The sequence below is a fragment of the Pleuronectes platessa genome, chromosome 15 (assembly GCF_947347685.1).
Source record: "Pleuronectes platessa chromosome 15, fPlePla1.1, whole genome shotgun sequence".
Classification (NCBI taxonomy): domain Eukaryota; kingdom Metazoa; phylum Chordata; class Actinopteri; order Pleuronectiformes; family Pleuronectidae; genus Pleuronectes; species Pleuronectes platessa.
The window spans coordinates 14,655,365-14,672,639 of NC_070640.1; the positions used below are offsets into that span (position 1 = coordinate 14,655,365).

The window sequence follows — 17,275 nt, forward strand, 5'->3', positions numbered from 1 at the left end:
ATCAAGTTCATGCAGATCATGTATTTTTTATGTAAATGTCACTCCAGGTGGACATTCGGTTGTGTTGTACCAGATTAGAGCTGTTAGAGATGAGGAGTGGGCTACAGAGGCCCAGTGAGCTCACTTCTCTGTAACTCCACATCCTATTTAGTCTCAAAATTCACATACTTGCCAGGGAGTATTTCAGATTTCCAGGTTTCAGAGCATGACTTATTATTTCACAATCGGATTTTGTGATGCTTTCACTCTGCGCTTGCACTCAAATATACCCTGCTTCTCTTCTACTTGGCTCCCACTGTGCAAAGAAGCAGCTCTCCGATTTCTCCTCTGCCCTCTTTTGTGTAGCAAGTCTATCCAAAATCATCAACCAATATATGCCAGGTGTAGTGATCACCTGAACGTGAAATTGGTAACTGCTGCTCTCAAACTGAAAGACCATGCACACTCTCAAATAAAGATAGAAAATAAACCCATGAAGACCTGACTGATTTATCAAATTTTGCGCATTTTCCTCTGAAGCCACAGAATCTTTATAGCAAACACATGAAGTCGTATTCACCAACACATTACAGACATTTATCACACCTGCATTATTCATATAAAATGCAATCAAATCCATCTTTCTGACTCGTCTTTAGTCCGAAAAAGATCTTTTAATAGTGGTCTCATTTAGATTAAACAACATTATGATAGGTTCAAAGAAATCAAATCTCAAAGCTTGTTGTCCATCATGTCCATTTGGTAAAGGATTGACCCCTGAATATATCTTAGTATGCAAGGGGTCCAAAACACAATCTTTAAAGTTTCATGAAACTCACTTTTTAAATGTGAATACTTGAGTTGGTATACATACAGTTACAATGTTATTACAGTTATCTCTCTGAAGACCTTACAGTATTCATAAACAACCGACAAATAAAATGTTGTTCTAAGTTTATTCTGTACAAACAAGCCAAGCCAAAATAACCATGAGCTGGTTAGAGTAGGAAAACACATTTAAAGCGATTCTCTTTTTATAGTGAAGCATTAGATATAGTCCTGCAATGTTGAAAAGAAAAGTCATGGACACGTGAAACCAAAGTATAGGTAGGATACTCAAATGGACTACAATAGATTACACAACACTACATATGCAAACCTGAATGGTAAATTTCAAACAATGCCTAATTTACATTTTTTAAGCACACCCCTCTGCCCCACACGCATACACACACTCACACACACTCACACACACACACACACACAAACACACACACACACACACACACACATGCACGCAGTCATACACACAGAGGTGCTATATTTTTGCACCACCAGAGAGAAATACTCTGGGTGAACTGGATTTATTTTTTTACCACATGTGCGACCAGTAAAATCTAAATCCATTATTATGAATCCCCAGTAATTTCTAGTGTGAGCGAGTTACAAGGCATTTGAAAGTAATTACAATAAAAATACATTTTCATAATAAGCAATGTACCATGAGAAATATGTATAAAATAGCTTGATAATAGTAATAATAATAATAATAATAATAACAATAATACCGCTTTTTTTGGCTTTCCCCAGATATCATCTCTGTCCACCACAAGTTGTAATTGTCACTTTGTTCCTCCAGATCAAAATAGATATCACAGAGTAAGAAAAAGCTTCCCATACAAATCCAACTGTATAAACATTATACTAAGTTCTTGCTATGTAAAGTTCCAAAAAAGCCAACGTGGAAAATGAAATGCACTTTTTTTCTTCTTTTTGACTGCCTTTTAAAATGAGTACTATAAAATGACTCTGCAGTTAGACTTCCTATCATGAGAGAGCAAAGGCAGGATGTCGGCGCTTTTAAACCGTTGGAAAAGACAGAACGAACATATTCAATCCTATTTGACCTACACACCCTAAATACAGCTTTACATTTCCACGTTTTACGTATGTCGCTTCGTTTCCCATCTCCGTCTCCTGCCAGGTTATACCCGGGTGGTGGAGTGGGTGCTGGGCAGGCCCGCAGAGCTATAGCCGGCCGGGAAGGTGCTGTACGGACTCATGTTGGAGAGGCCCATCAGGGAGTTGGGGATCATGGTGATGTTGTTTGGGGTCATCAGAGGGATGTCATCAGGGGAGCGGTGCTGGGTGAGCGAGTAGTCCATGCTGGGCGAAACATGGAGAGGATTGTGAAGGGCCTCGCACTGGTTCCTTAACGACAGGGTCTCGTCCACAGTGTTGGTGTGGCCCAAGCTGTTGCCTTTGCTGTCACGCTGGGGACTGGGCTGCTGGGACGTGTCCTGCCGACTGCGTTTATCCTTGCGGTAGTAGAGAGCCGCGAAGGCCAGGACGTTGAGGAAGAGCAGGGACGCCCCTACAGCGATGGTGACACTAAGCTCTGTGGAGTAATCTCTCGGGTTGGGCATGATCAGAGGACCCATCTCCCTCCCGCCGTCGCCGTCACTGTTGGAAGTGGAGACAGGCGGACGTCCCGTGCTGCCGGACCTCTTGCCATTGGACTGGGTAGGATCCAGCGGGGTGACCTTGGTGGTGGTGGATGAGTAATGGAACATGTCGTGGAGGTTGTAGAGGTGAGGTACCAGGTGTTTCCAGAAGGCCACCTTGGTGGCACGGTAGTGATCACGGATACGCGGCTTTAGGCCAATGTGCAAGTACAGTTGATCGTAGGGGTCGTACTTTGACCAGGCCACCTCCTCGAAGCGGTTGGCCTTGGTGTGGATGAACTTGGTGTCCTGTGGCACCGGCTTGTTAGGATCCCTGCGGAAACATCATAGAAAACAACTCTGTTGGAAGAAATCTTTGAAGAGTACTGATAACTTATTTTTCAGCTGAATCATATATTGCCATGACGGGATCTGTTCAAGCTATTGATGCAGACATTTTCTTGTCTAAATTAAATAAAGAATGGTTTTGCCATATTATAAAGTTTTTTTTATCAGAAAATGTCCATTTTAGCCACCTTTCTCAGCCATAGCATTTCTAATACATCTGGAAATGTCACCTATATAAGGAGGACAACACAATGTGTAATATCATCATCTCTCCTCAAGGGCTCAGCATTCCTTCATTCCTACACACTGACACAACAGCCTACAGCGGCCTGTGCTGTGCTTCCTACTGCTGCGAGGATCGCCATGCACAGAGTCAATCAGTTCAATATGGAGGCAGCAGCGGAGTCCTCCACCGCAGAGAGACGCATGTATGATTCAGTTATCATCAAAAAACACGCCACATATCTCTGTTGCTGTGGTACAAATTGTAAAGAAAACTGTCAGGAGAGCTGCAGAGTTTGACTCAGTTGCACTTTGAACAGCACTGAGTCGGTGATGGTGTGATATCAGGTCAACATCCGTCCGGAGCTTGTCTTGAATATTAAACTCTCGTTCGCTGAAATCTTATTTTGTGTCTCTGTTCAACCAAAATAAGCTAGTAGGAAAGAAATATTCCCAGTGAGCAGTGGCGTCTCTAGTATTGTTATAAACCAGGGTCCATAAAGGGGCCGCAATTTACAAAGAGAGTCCAAGTACATGTTTAACATCCATGAACAACCCCTGATTCAGTAACGTTCACATTTCAGTCATTACTTGTTTACTGTTGGCTCTAAAGCTTTGAGCTATATTTGGAAAATTGTTCTTTGTTTAAGCACTTTGTGTTCTACAAAAAACTTAAAAGATAGAAAACTAAATAAATGATAAATATCTTTTTTAGACTACTGACAAGACAGGGCCACTTCAGTGGGGCCAGGGCCAGTGGCCAGTGCCCCCCTGGCCCCACCCCTGGATCAGCCCCTGCCAGTGAGAGTTTATTTCCCACAATCTTAAATCTATACAGTACCTTCAATAAAGACACTATGATTTGGTACCATATGTGAATATTGTGCATGACAAGCCGTGATATGTACTGTGCATGATTTATGTCTGCACTGATTATCTTTACCAACCCCACTTGAAATCACAGCTGACGGTGAAGTTGTACGAGGTTTATGAAGTCCATCTTAACTGCCTCTTTAACATAACCTTTTTGTTTAACAGCGAGGAACTGCTTTAAACATTTATGTGAATGAAGCTGTAAAGACTTTACAGATCCATCACCCTCTGGAGGTCGGCCCCGCGTGATCAGATTTTGCCACATGCAGAGTTTTCACAGAGGCTTAACACAACACTGATGATCTAAAGAAGAGACAACTCTGCATTTCAAGAGAAAACAGCTTTTCATTAGATGGTCTGTTCAGAATTGTGTGAACTCTGCAGTTTTCTCAGCTAAAGTGACGACACACTGGAGCATAACCAGATTTTCTTAAGCATCCGGTATTGAGAATTGAAGTATGGTTGTGCAGATTTGTACGCCTTTACACATTCAGCACATATGGTGTCGTCTTATCAGTTACAGCAGGGGGAAGCACACATAACCTACATGTCAATCCACAGACTTTTGATGTTTGTTAAGGAATTCATGTTAATTGGTAAAAAACTGAGGCACCACTTTTCATGTGTGAGCTTGAGTGAACTAACAAAGGAGAAAAGATAAAGCTCGAAGACATGGAAGTGGGATTTCAGACTGCGCCTAATTAGGAGACACTACTTAAGGATAAATCCTGCAGTCCTTTAATCAGGGCGATAAAGGAAGGGTAAATGTAGACAGGAGTTTCGAATCTCCACACAAATCAGGTCTGCACAAGCAAGGCCACTTAAGTTCCGCACTGGACATTCCTCAGGCGAGAATGCAAAACGTTCTGCCGGATAAGAGTCTACCTATGTAACTATATGGAAATCAGCGTGTTCGTGTTAACGAGAACTCTGGTTTTGCTGCTACTCACCCACTCTTGGCAAAGTTGGTCCAGTAAGTCATAACCACGGCGCTGAGCATGATGTCGTTCCTGGAGAAGTTGCAGGGGAACAGGTCAGTCGGGCCCACCATGGGGATGCCAAAAACGTAAGGTACCTCGTCTCCGTGCGCTGAGTCTGACCACACGGGCTTCATGAGGCTCTGGCAGTGGTGGTAGAAGGCGTAGAAGTACGTAGGCGAGCCGTAGCGGGCGTGCAGGTCGGCCGTCACCACTGAGGGCTCCACCCACTGGTGGTCAGTGAAGAGAGCCACCAGGGTCTTCCTCCTGGTCTCCGGGTTGTCCTTGTCAGCCCAGTCTGTGTACATGAATTTAATGGTCTCCCTCAGCGTGTCCTTTCCTTCTGGGTAGCCGTACAAACTGTCCACAAAGTCTGACACGGCAAAGTCAAAGTCGCTGCCCGACACGCCGTCCTCCATGTCCATCACGTTCTCCACAAAGCGCAGGCCTTCCCCCTGGTTGACCCCCAGCATTATATCGTAGTTGAGGAACTCGCCCTGCTCCATCAGGATCTCGGGGTCGTCCGGGATGACGTCTCCATCGATGACGGGGCCGAAAGCCACGCGGTATCGTGCAGGCTGGATGTCTTGCTCCACCAGCTCCTTGGCACTCTTCTTCTGCAGGCAGGAGACCATGTCCACGGTGTCGAGCACGTTGCAGCCAACCTTCTCGGCCAGCATGCGAGTGTACTTGACCGGCTGGTAGTTGACGGCCCAGCTGGAGAGGGCTGAACCGCTCTGGATGATGGCTCTGTGGAACAAACCTTGGAAGACGACATTCAGAACAAGAAGACAGACGGACAAAGGCCCAGAAAATTATGGTTACTACTTAAGCTCACCAAATGATTGTCATTAAGAGCATTCTGGACTGCGTCACAGCAAATTATTCCCCTAACTGCTGTTAAAAGTAAAATCTAAGCCACATAGAGGATACTGGAGGATACTGAAATAAAGAAACACAATAAGTGAACAGGCCAGATAGTTAAATAGAAGCTGCTGGTAGAGGAAATTAACACTAATTGGATGTTATTGCTTGCCATTGTTCTTATAATGATGTAAAAAAGCAACAAAAAATATCCTTTCCCCAGTTGATCCTCTCATTTGTTTGATGTGGTGTCATTGCTATGCAGATGAGGGTGAATTAATGATCACTTGTGTCAGTGCAGAGGTGCAGAGGCAGGTTTCCCTACACCAGCTACTGACAGGTGTACAGTAATTGTAGAATCATTAAAACTGTGTGTCTAACGGCTTACACGTAACACTGCTGATGTGAAGTGTGCGGTGGAGGGGGGCTGTGCAGGGAACTGGATATACGCAGTAACCCCAATCCTTCAGTGTTGATACAGTCAACATGCCGCTCGCTTGGATTTTGTTTATATGCAGTTTGTCACCTCTGTCTCAAGGGATTTTCTATCCGAACCAGAAACGACACATGATATGTATCAACTCAATAATACTCTGCTGAGGTTAAGGCATTCCAGTCGCCGGGTAAAATAAAAAAAATAATGGAAAGGACAATGTCACTTTCTCCCTCCTTTGCTGTCATTTATTTCATTTATTTTTAGGGCAGCAGCAGCAGCTATAGCTATTTACTTCAAAGACAGCTGAAGATCTTTGTGCATTCGCTTCAGCCCAAACTGGAGCATCAAATACAAACCTCACAATGGACATTTGCTGCAGCCTCACTGGCATTGATAAACACACAGGATTTCTGCCCTTCTTGTGGTTCATAGGAGGACCAGGGCAGTAATGCCACAAAGAGGTTCGGTTCTTAGGGGGCCACCACTATTGAAATACACACCTCTGATTCTCTCAGCGCTCAGCAAATTGTATTTCTATTTTTCAGAGGGTGTCAATCACCACTGGATATTGTATCCTGAATTGGTAAAGCAGGATATGCTTTCATTTGGTTTGTTTGTCTATCTTATGGTTAGCACGATTATGCGAAATCTTCCTGATTGTCATGAACCTTAGTGGAAGGTTGGAGTTTGGATAAGGGAAAAACCCTTAAAACGTTGGTGCGGCTCTGGATCAGGGGGGCAGATTCTGCCATTTATTCTCACTTTCTTTGGCTTTGTAAGATTTTTCAACATTTCATTGATTTCTCAGAGAATAATTTAGGATATTGATAGAAGAAATATCTGGCATATTTATAGGACTGATATGTATGAGTGTCGGTAATTTGGTGCATAAGGGTCTGTTCAGCCTTGGTGTGGTACGTGCTCTACTGAGCGTCATTCTAGTTTCTATATTTTTTCTAAAATTAACACATAATACATAATAAAATACAGAAGATATTTAAAGAATTTCTTTCTGGTCCTGTTTCATCCTCACATCAACCTAGCCTTGGGTAAACAGCATATTCGTTAAAGCTTCTACACTTGACAGTGCAGGTGGATAAACAAAGTTCGAAAATATGTGACACCAAAACTTAATCAGTGGTAACGGTTCAAACTGATAGAGACAGGTGAGCGTGATGACATGCTGAAAACTTTATAATGCCAGTGGGCTTCTTTAAGAGCTTCACATTTTAAGAGGCAAAGCTTTTAGGCTGATTAGACTGAGTACAGGGGAACAAAAGCAATCACTTACTAAACGAATACTCCTTTTACCCTATTTCCATATCATAACACTTCATCTCCTTAGAGCTGCGCCCGAAACAAAGCACAAAACTCCAAATGAACGATTAAAACTGATAAATGTTAATGTTAATGTGGTTGATGACATTGCTGTGCATTAAGTCGCATTAATTATGCGTGTCAAAGATAACATAAATGCTAAATGGCAGTTGTTTTTACCCTCTGAGTGGTGGGACAATGTCAGCAGACTGACGCAGGATGCACCGATCCCTGATCCAAACACTGTGATGCGGCCGGGGTCTCCTCCGAAGTAACCAATGTTCTTACTGATCCAGCGGAGAGCCTGAATTTGGTCCAGGAGCCCATAGTTTCCCTTTGCTGCCTGGTCACCCGTGCTGAGGAATCCTGAGGTACACAGAGAGCTAGTTCATAAAGAGAGATCGACAGTATATTCCATAGCTTTGATCTAAAAGTTAGAGCCCAGCTGGGTATCTGAAAGAACTGACACCGTTTCCCCTCAGGTGCAAATATGCCTTCTCTCTCTCCCACAGTGTCTCCACTACTTTAGTCGACTCCTTGTAAGAGCCTCAACGCCGGAGAGGCACCCTCAGGAAGTGATCCGCGCTCTGCTCATCAAATCTGCTCTCCTCCTCCCCTGGCAAAAAGTGTCTTCATCACATTCAGCATGCTTTCATAAATAAATCTTCCACTTCACCATTTCTTTAAATGAACCTGATAAAACCGCACAGAGGTCGGAGGCTCTCACAAGTGACGCTGTTCCTTATTGCCTTGTCTAGTCCTATCTACAAACCACACCATTTTGAATGTTAAACACACATTGACCTTGTGAATGCTGCAGACCTCCATACTGTATTTAAATCATGTTTCTTTCAAAAATGGCAAAGACTGATAATGTTGTACAGATTAGATAAATCCATGTAAGGAGAGATAGACTGTGTTTTCACAGCATGCACGCAGCAAGGACAAGTCAGGATGAGTATTCACGCAATTTTTCTGTCTGAGGACAACATTTTATGCATATAAAGCTTTTGTACCAATATATCAGTTACACTTTCTCATGCTTGTTCACATATTTATGAGGAAATTAATTACCATTATGACCGTTTATTCTCCCATATCAAACACGGCCAAATACCCCATATCAAACACCATTAAAGGTAACCACACAGAGATGCTCGTAATCACCTAATATTCCAATTCTGTAGTTGAGCGTGACGACGACAACATTCCCATAACTGGCCAGTACGCTGCCGTCCATCATGTTCCCAGTGCCCTCCATATAGGAGCCTCCGTGGATGTAGACCATCACAGGTCGCGCTTCGGAGTCCCTTATATCTGCAATGTCAACACACACACACACACACACACACAGAGAAACACACACACGCTGAGCAAACAACTGCAGAGGCAACAGTAATGAAAGGGAGAATTAATGAAGCACAGTGACTAAAAGTTTATATCCCAGGGATCCTAGGTGGGAGGTATGGGTAAAGACTGCTCAGAAAAGATGCTTAGAAGCAGTGGTAGGCCTGTGGTTTGGAGGCTGTGATGACATTCAGAAAATGCATGATAAATACACTCTCGACAAGGGAATGAAATTGTCAAATATAATGACCTTCAACACTTTAACCGTGTATGCAAAGCACTGAACTAAATAGAGAGAGAGATAAAAAGCCTGTTTATCTGAATCGTCGTTTGATCTGAAAAGGGCCAAATTTGACATTTCAACTTATGATACGAGATAAGATAAGATAATCTTAATTAGTCCCACCATGGGGAAATTTGCACGCACAAGCATACAAAAAAAACGTTCATATGTGTAGGCTTGAACTGAAAAATAACTCGAGCTGTTGCATAACCCTAGAATAGGAATTGCAGATTTTCTTCAACAAACATAAAAAATCAATGTTTCTGGTTTTCAGACCAATTGGTTACTGAGCATAATGACTGGCTTTTACAGGGACTATAAGACAGATAAGTAGATAATGCAATCTCTGGATCAATGTGCAGAGCAGCGCAGAGGTAGCCCTTATTGAGAGCGTTGCACCAGAGCTCAGTTCAGGACATGATGTGCAGAAAAAAGCTTACGTATAACAACATTTTCCTTATTCCCCTCAAAATAAGACTCCCCCCCATGGTTCTTCAGGAAAGTAAAAACTATAAGGATTGAAAGATCTTCATCCCCCACATTCAAACTAAAAAAAATCCATGCAGCAAGACTTTGAGCTCTTAAAAAAATACCTTCGGATATATGAGTCTCAGCATGTGAGAAAGCCGCCCCCTTTTTCTTGTGTTGGCTCCCTGGGATTCATATAAGGAGAAAAAAAGATGAAGAATTGAAAAATGCAGGGTTGACTGTGCTTCTTATCTAATGTACAGTCCAATCACACTGGCAGAATCAGGAGAAAAGGGATCCATAAATTATAGGAAAAAATAAATTCCTCTCATTTACATGCAGTATTGCACTTTTCCTCTGCAAGATGTAGATGACAATATGTAAAATCTGTAGATATGTATGACACAGTTACGCACAATTGTATTATAAGTAAGCGTATAGCTACAAGATAAAATGATCTGTAGTTCTGCTTGATGCAAGGAGCCAAGGTCACGTTCTTTGTTAATTATTTTTACTAAATGGCATAATGTATATGCACTATAGGGCTTAACGAAATGCAAAACATTCAAATTGCAATTATTTTGACAGATATTGAGTTGATACAACACATGATTTTAGTAGGAATGGTCATTTTTGCTCCATGATGTAATTTATATTGCTGGGGTCTGTATCAAACAAGCACGTTCCTTAATGTCTGTGTCGAATATGAATTGTAGGCTTTGGCATTACGAGGATAATGTTATGTTTTAAAACATTTACAATTGTATCAATAAACTGCAGAAAATTTAGCTTGGGCATATTTAAATGATCTAAATGCATCCTTTAATGTACACATACACATGCATAAATATGTTGTGCTGTTACGTTTGAATGGTTTATTATCAGCTGTCTCAGTTTCGTTTCAGGCAATACTATATACTATACTATATAATTCTTGGTTCAATTTTCTTCTCTGTTCAAGTGTGTATTTAAACACACTGTCATGTAAACCACTGCAGGGTAATTATTGAAGATATAAATTATATGGTTAATAAATGAATAATTAATAAGCTCCGACTCGAGGGGGAGCATCAAACCACAAAAATAATTATTAAATGGGGGTAATTGCTGAAACACTCTTTGATTTGACATAGCAAACACAGTGACCACTGGTAATAAGCAAAAGTGAAAACAGCAAAGGTTTCACATCAGTGAAACTCAACGAATGAAGCCACATAATGCCTGAGGTGTATTTAAATAAACAATGACAAAGTCTAAAGAAATACCAATAAATGTTAGGAACCAATTGGTTGAGTTGGGTCCTTTGAAGTATGAATACAAATGTGAAATTTAATTAGCCTGTGTGTGTGTGTGTGTGTGTGTGTGTGTGTGCGTTTGTGTGCCAGGTGACAAGGGCCTTCGGGCAGCACTCAGACTGGGGGCTTTTTATAAAACGTGGGCTGCACCATTTTGGACAGCTACCTCTCAAGCAGGCTGTTTATCTGTTGTTGCTACGCTACCGTGGAAAAAAAGAGCCACACGCCACGGCGGCGCGTTACATACACAAGCAGAACACGGTTCTACTGTGAATGCTAAACGCTCTGTATCACGCTGAATGCCAGAGAGGATGGCAGCGTATTCTCGGGAGCCATGTTCAATTGGTGCGCTGAAGTAACCTGCATTAGAGAAATCTGTTTTGCCAACAGCAGATTTAGAGAAGATACAGCATTACTGTGTGATAACATTGTTCTGCTAATCTACAGACCCAGAGCAGACTCGCACATACACGCCTGCTGCTTCATTTCACAGACGAGATGGATGCAAAAACAAAAAAAGGAGAAGGATTCAGCCGGCGATAGACAGTTGACTTCTCACTAATTGGCCCCCAGCAGAGACACGGGCGACACAGAGCAGTGATCCGCAAGAAAGTAACATTTTTAACAAACATTTTAAAGGTGGCCCTTAATAGATCTCCTACGTAATCCTTCATGATTACCTTCGATGCCCCGAGGTGACAGCCCAATGTGCTGGGATCATCATTTTACAAGCTGTTAAATTGATTGCTTAGTTTAGGTGGACCAATACTAGAACAACACCTTAGCTCAGCAATATCTTACTGGATGTCTATTAGTGAGAAGAAAGAAACACATATTTATGCCTCTCTGACTTTCAGGGGCGTCAGGACAGTGTCTTCATTTGCCACGACGGGCCAGATATGACTTATGAATGGGAACATGGTTGCTATTTCAAATGGAATATGATGAACACAACATGTGAGTCCCACGATGATGTTTGCTTTGGATGGTAAATCAGCCTCTGGTGGCAGCAATGACAAGAGCAGTGGTCACACGCATGCAATAGATGACGATCACAGGGTAGTATCATGGACATGGAAAGTCATTGCCGTCCGGTTTACCACGCCAACTTACCATCCTCTGTCGGAGCGTAGATGTTTAGATACAAACAGTCCTCGCTCTGATCCTGAATGTATGTGGCCACTGTGTCCAGGTTGTAGGTGAACCAGATGGGCATCATGATCTCTGGCACGGTGTTGCGGATGTTCTGAGGGCACACAGGCATGAAGTGGGTGGCGTTCTTGATACCGGACCAAGAGGAGGGCTGCTCTGGCGGCATGAAGCGCTTCTCACCCACGGGTGGAGCGGCATAGGGGACACCCAGGTACTGGTCGACGGGCCTGAGCACCTCACTGGGCACGGGCACCCGGAGGCCCCGCAGCTTCCCGAACTGGGTGGTGACCGTCGGGTAGAATTTCTGGCTTGTTGCCTTGGTGAACGACCAGCAGGAGCATAATATCCACCAGAGAAGAGCACAGTGGGTGATGGTTACAGTCCCTTGCTGGTGTGGCAGGTGTGCAGGCAACAGATGGTCTCTAAATGTAGCCAGCCACATGGTCTGGGCAAGACAGTGCCCTTTGCACAACACAAACGCACACTGTTTTGTCTGGTCAGTCCGGCTGCACTGACCCGGTCAGTGCACAGACATCACTCACAGCCTTTGACTCTGATGCTTATCAAATCCAAATACACGTCAGCCAGGTATGGACCACCTCCACTTCCACTTTTCATTTCAGTGCACACAGATCTGAAAGAAACAGAACATGGTAATCAAAGAAGCATCAAACTATTGACTAAGGTTTCATTTACAAAACATTATCCGTATCTTGGGGCTTAGAAAACACATTTTTAGATCAGCTTAATTCCAGGATGCAGGATGCCGGATCCACTGGAACACTTTAAAGCTAATAACCTTTCGGGACAAAGTGCTGGCATGAAAGAGTAAATTAATGCTTTAACATCTACAAATCACTGGATATCTGTGTATCGGTGGAGGAGGAGGAGGAGGAGGAGGCGATGGGTGGAATCTGGAAAGAAACCCATCTCCTGTGATGTTGGAGTGATGCTGCGAAAGAGTCTCAGGATAAAAGGTGTTAAGCGCCCCTTCTCTTATGTAAAAGCAACAAAGTGAACAGCGGAGATAAACCTTTAAGATGCATTCAAGAGCGATTAAAAATACACACTTGGTGGGAACGACATTTCTGATGTGTGTGATACTCTTTTGTGTCTTACATCCGAGCAACACTGTCAACAACACACTCGAAGGGGTATAATGGAAGTGTTGAACATCCCCAGACCAAACATGTCTGGCGGGACCAAACTATAGCACCGAGCCCTCCCCATAAAGCAGAGTAATTGTAGGTTAACTGAACGACTTGGGGCAGACTTATAGGCAACAACAGACCATTTGAGTTCAATATCAAGAGGAAAAGGATCTTTTAATGGAAGCCATGACTGAGTCCCCAATTCTCTGATTTCCTAGTGGAAGAATTCCCCTTTCTCTTCCCTTTACATGCATACAAATAAATTTAAACCCAGCTACAGTCAACATAGGTTCTCCGACAACTTCATTAGTCAACAGCAGAATACACCTTTAATTAGATTTGCAAATTATAAAACATAAGCCCAGAGAGAGCAAACTGTATCGTGCTTCTTCCAATTAACACCTTAATCCCAAATGCATCACGTCTCACTCCTCTTAGTCCAGGACAGCAGTGTAGGTTTAATATGCTCAACACAAGGTTCTCACTGACTCGTCGGTGAACAAAGCAAAAACAAGCTTGTTAACCTAATCAGATTTATCGATGGCTACTACCCCCGAGCGTTGTGAGACACCGCAGCCACAACATCTCTCTTTCCATCCAATGAGGCTATCTGTTGAGACGGGAGACGATACCTGCCTGCGAGTGTGAGAAACTAATTAACCGCAGACGTTGCTGGTGCATTGGCTTTCCTCCTCTCTCTTTGCAACGTTTCGGGTAAAACAGCAGGAGAGGTAAACGCAAATAAAGGCGGCTCCTGCTAAGTTTCACATTACCTGCTATGGACGTCAACGGTTTGTCAATTTTCCAGCCAAATCAGACAGATAACACCGTCAGAAAAGAAACATCACAGAGGTTTATTTGAGAAATATTGTACATCTCTGCTCGAGGCCAGCGTTGTCAGTATTAATTAACTCCAAAAAAAGGGAAAAGACGTGTTCCATCTCCATCTGTTATACGACAATGATGTACAGCACCCTTGACAATAAAAATGGAAAAAGACAGACAACCTAATTTTATTTTGAATTTCTTTTCGTGGAGTGGGGCAGATCCTCGGGTCCTGAATTGACACTGATGATACATCACTCGGATTCCATTTGGAGGCAAAACTGCCATCACCAGTCAGACTAGGTTAGTTGTCTCTGGCTTTAGAAGCAGCCCTGGCAGTAAAAAAAAAAGCAGCTGCTGTAGATCAAAGCGTTGATATGAATTCTTAAAATGAGCGGCACTTCCTTTTAAATTACACATGGATTGACGATATTAGCATCAATGCATCACCTCATTAGCATATTTGTGCTATTTTGACATCAAGTCAAACATGTAATTCAATTTACTGGAGCAGGGCTGAGGAAGATTCTCAATGGCTTTCTCTGATATACAGTGTTTCATTTTCTTTTACTTATTCTGCTGCAGACAGTCGAGGCAGCCGAGCACTGCTGGGCTGCAGAGTAGTCTTTTTCCAACTTATGGTCTGTGATGGGACAGACGTGGATAAAAGCTTTATGGCTCGCACCAAATGGGCCATGCGATAAAACCGAGCCATCAGTCAGGCAAGTTTGATACACTGCGAGTTCTTGGGGGGGAATCATGGGTAAGATTTCCTTTTTCGCCAAGTGAGTGAGTGATATGTCCAAGAGCGCAGATGTCTCGAAGCTTTAACATTTAACACAGGACAACTCTGCCCCATGTAAGATGTTCTCATGCATGACGGTGGTCTGCTGGGTTTTCCCTGCATGCGCCCAAATACTTTAATTCCCACTGGACTGGCTTGATCCCACTTAGAGACCTATTAGAATGATTGCTGTAATCACTCCCACCATTACTATCTCTACACCTACACCATTGACAGGCACACAATTCAACACCAATTCAGTAGTAATACAAATCTCTAGGACAACAGTATTGATCAGGCTCTGGTATAGCCCGGGGGCCCCACGACATGAAAGCATTGGATTGAGAGAGGGGGGGGGGAGCCTCAGACACACTGGGCTCCCGATGCCCTTGTAATTCGACTGGTGCCCCCCCCCCCCCCCCCCAACCTCCCCCTGCCCCAAATATGTCCCCTTATAATTTAGCAGTGCAATGAAAGGGGGGGGGGGGGGGGGGGGGATTGATGCATAGAAAAGGTGCAGGTAGTGCACTCAACACAATGACCAGTGCTATGGAAATGAGTGCAAGGATACAGAGACACAGCCCAGATAGCATCGACACACTGCTATAGTGTTTGTGTGTGTGTGTGTGTGTGTGGGGGGGGGTTGAGGGGTTTGGCATTACAAAATAGGGGGTAAATACATACGAGCCAACAGATGAAAAAACAGGATAAATCCCCTAGCAGAGCAAAACGCATGCAATAATACAGGGGGGGAAATGAATCAGTGATCGGTCAGAACACAAAGATTCTTCCCACGGATCATAATCAAAATCATCATTCACTCACCTGCTTTTACAGAAGAGTCTGACACGCGCTCCATGTCGAGATTTCCTCCATCGCGTGCCGTGCCGTTCCAGTGAGTCTCGTTACAAAGACACCGTCTCTCTCTCTCTCGCTCTCCCTATCTCTCTCTCTCTCTCGCTCTCTCTCTCTGTGGCTGTGTGTGTGTGTGAAATGTCCCCCCCCCCTCCCGGTGTCGCTATCAAACGCACGGATCTTTTACTCTTTATCTGCCGCTTTGCACGCTCCGTGTGCTTTGCGCATTCACGACGCCAAGGTCAGGAGCGCCAGCGGTTTTCATGGAGCGCCCACCACAGAGACCACTCTGCGCGGCGCCCACTGCCAGTGCGTTACTAGGCAACCGCCGGGATACGCCAGTGTATTAGATTCAGCCTCCAACACACCGACCACATCCCAATTTAGAAACCATTAACCAACCACCTTTACCTTGGACGGCACACAAACACACACGAGTTTACATCTATGCGCTCCGGATGAACCCGCGCCTTCCATTGGCCACATAAACAAGTGGCCATTCAAGAAGCGTGCACATGCACCACGGGCCTACGTGCAAGAGAATATGTGCAAATGATATCTTACTGGGATAATAAGCCTGTTAGCAAAAAAAATAGACAACCATGATAAAATGGTGTTTGATAAGAAAAGGCCAGAGAATTTGCACAGCATCACCCAATTTGTGTCCAACATTTGGTTTGTAAAGCCTTTTTAAATTTGAGTCAAAATTAAGCTTCCAGATATGAATTTGCAAATCAAAGATTAAAAACCCTGCAATGACAGCCCCTTGGCACACAAAGCTCATGGCAAGTCACATTTGTGTAAATAGCATGTTAAAAACAACAGAATCTGAGCCAAAATTGCTTATAAAAATGGTAAAAACAATAATGGATGAAAACAGAATGGATATATGCAGATAAGAATATGAATAATTAGAACGCAAAACCACTGGAAGAGGAAGATCCACTAAAAGCCACACAACAGAATAGTAAATGAGATAATCAACAGAATCATAACGATGAATAAAGCTGAATTAAAAGGGACAAGGTGGGATTTTAAATTAGTTTCAAAATGATTGATAGCAGGGCAAGACCTAATCTTAAACTGTTGACAGGTCTGAGTTGACAGGACAAGACCATTGCGAGCTTTGTAGAAAAACAGTAGTACTTCATATATTTCTTTTTACTTAAGCTGTGAAGTGCAAGTCTTTTGAGTTTCAGACTGGACGGGCAATGCTGTGAGCACGAGGCAGGAAATGAACCCAGGACAAATAAATGAAAGTTGCCTCTTTTTGAAATAATCTAATACAACTAACAAATCAATGGATATACGTGTTTATCCCAACCATTCTTCATTTCAAGATTTCAAATGATTCAGCTGCCGCACTGCTTGCTAAATATGTTATTTAAAGTAAATTAAAAATATAAACACAATTCTGGAATCTGCTTTAATCATACATCATAAATCCGCAAATTTATACAGTATAAGGCAATATCCATGCAGACAGTTGCTGACGAAGCAACATTTTTTTTTCCACATATGCTTTTTTTTTTTTTATACCCACTGGCCATATCTGCGGTGCTGTGCTTATTGTGCACGTAGGCCTGTAGAGCAGAGGGAACGTCTTTGCAGGGCCGTCAGAGAGATACTGTCCAGTGATGTCTGTTTCAAGCTGG

General features: G+C 43.2%; 1 protein-coding gene across 3 annotated transcripts; it reads right to left on the minus strand.

The window, feature by feature from the left end:
- Nucleotides 1–1,964: 1,964 nt before the first annotated feature.
- Nucleotides 1,965–15,702, minus strand: nlgn3b (neuroligin 3b). Of its 3 annotated transcripts, XM_053441532.1 has the most exons (7): nt 15,591–15,702; nt 11,967–12,639; nt 9,684–9,743; nt 8,628–8,777; nt 7,641–7,826; nt 4,817–5,606; nt 1,965–2,757 (listed from the first exon to the last, which is right to left on the minus strand). In XM_053441532.1, the coding sequence occupies exons 2-7, from the start codon at nt 12,445–12,447 to the stop codon at nt 1,965–1,967; spliced, it is 2,460 nt and encodes an 819-aa protein (XP_053297507.1). In that variant the 5' UTR covers nt 12,448–12,639; nt 15,591–15,702. The 3 variants fall into 3 exon arrangements, with proteins under 3 accessions (XP_053297507.1, XP_053297508.1, XP_053297509.1); XM_053441533.1 differs by lacking the exons at nt 9,684–9,743; nt 15,591–15,702 and having other exon boundaries at nt 4,817–5,623; nt 7,628–7,826; nt 11,967–12,186; XM_053441534.1 differs by lacking the exons at nt 9,684–9,743; nt 15,591–15,702 and having other exon boundaries at nt 8,628–8,770; nt 11,957–12,186.
- Nucleotides 15,703–17,275: the final 1,573 nt, after the last annotated feature.

Coding starts and splice junctions, on each gene's coding strand:
- nlgn3b (XM_053441532.1), bottom strand. CDS start 12,447: ATGTGGCTGGCTACATTTAGAGACCATCTGTTGCCTGCACACCTGCCA. Junction 9,744..11,966: donor CTACGCTCCGACAGAGGATG/GTAAGTTGGCGT, acceptor TATGAATCCCAG/GGAGCCAACACAAGAAAAAG. Junction 8,778..9,683: donor TGAGACTCATATATCCGAAG/GTATTTTTTTAA, acceptor TTGACATTGCAG/ATATAAGGGACTCCGAAGCG.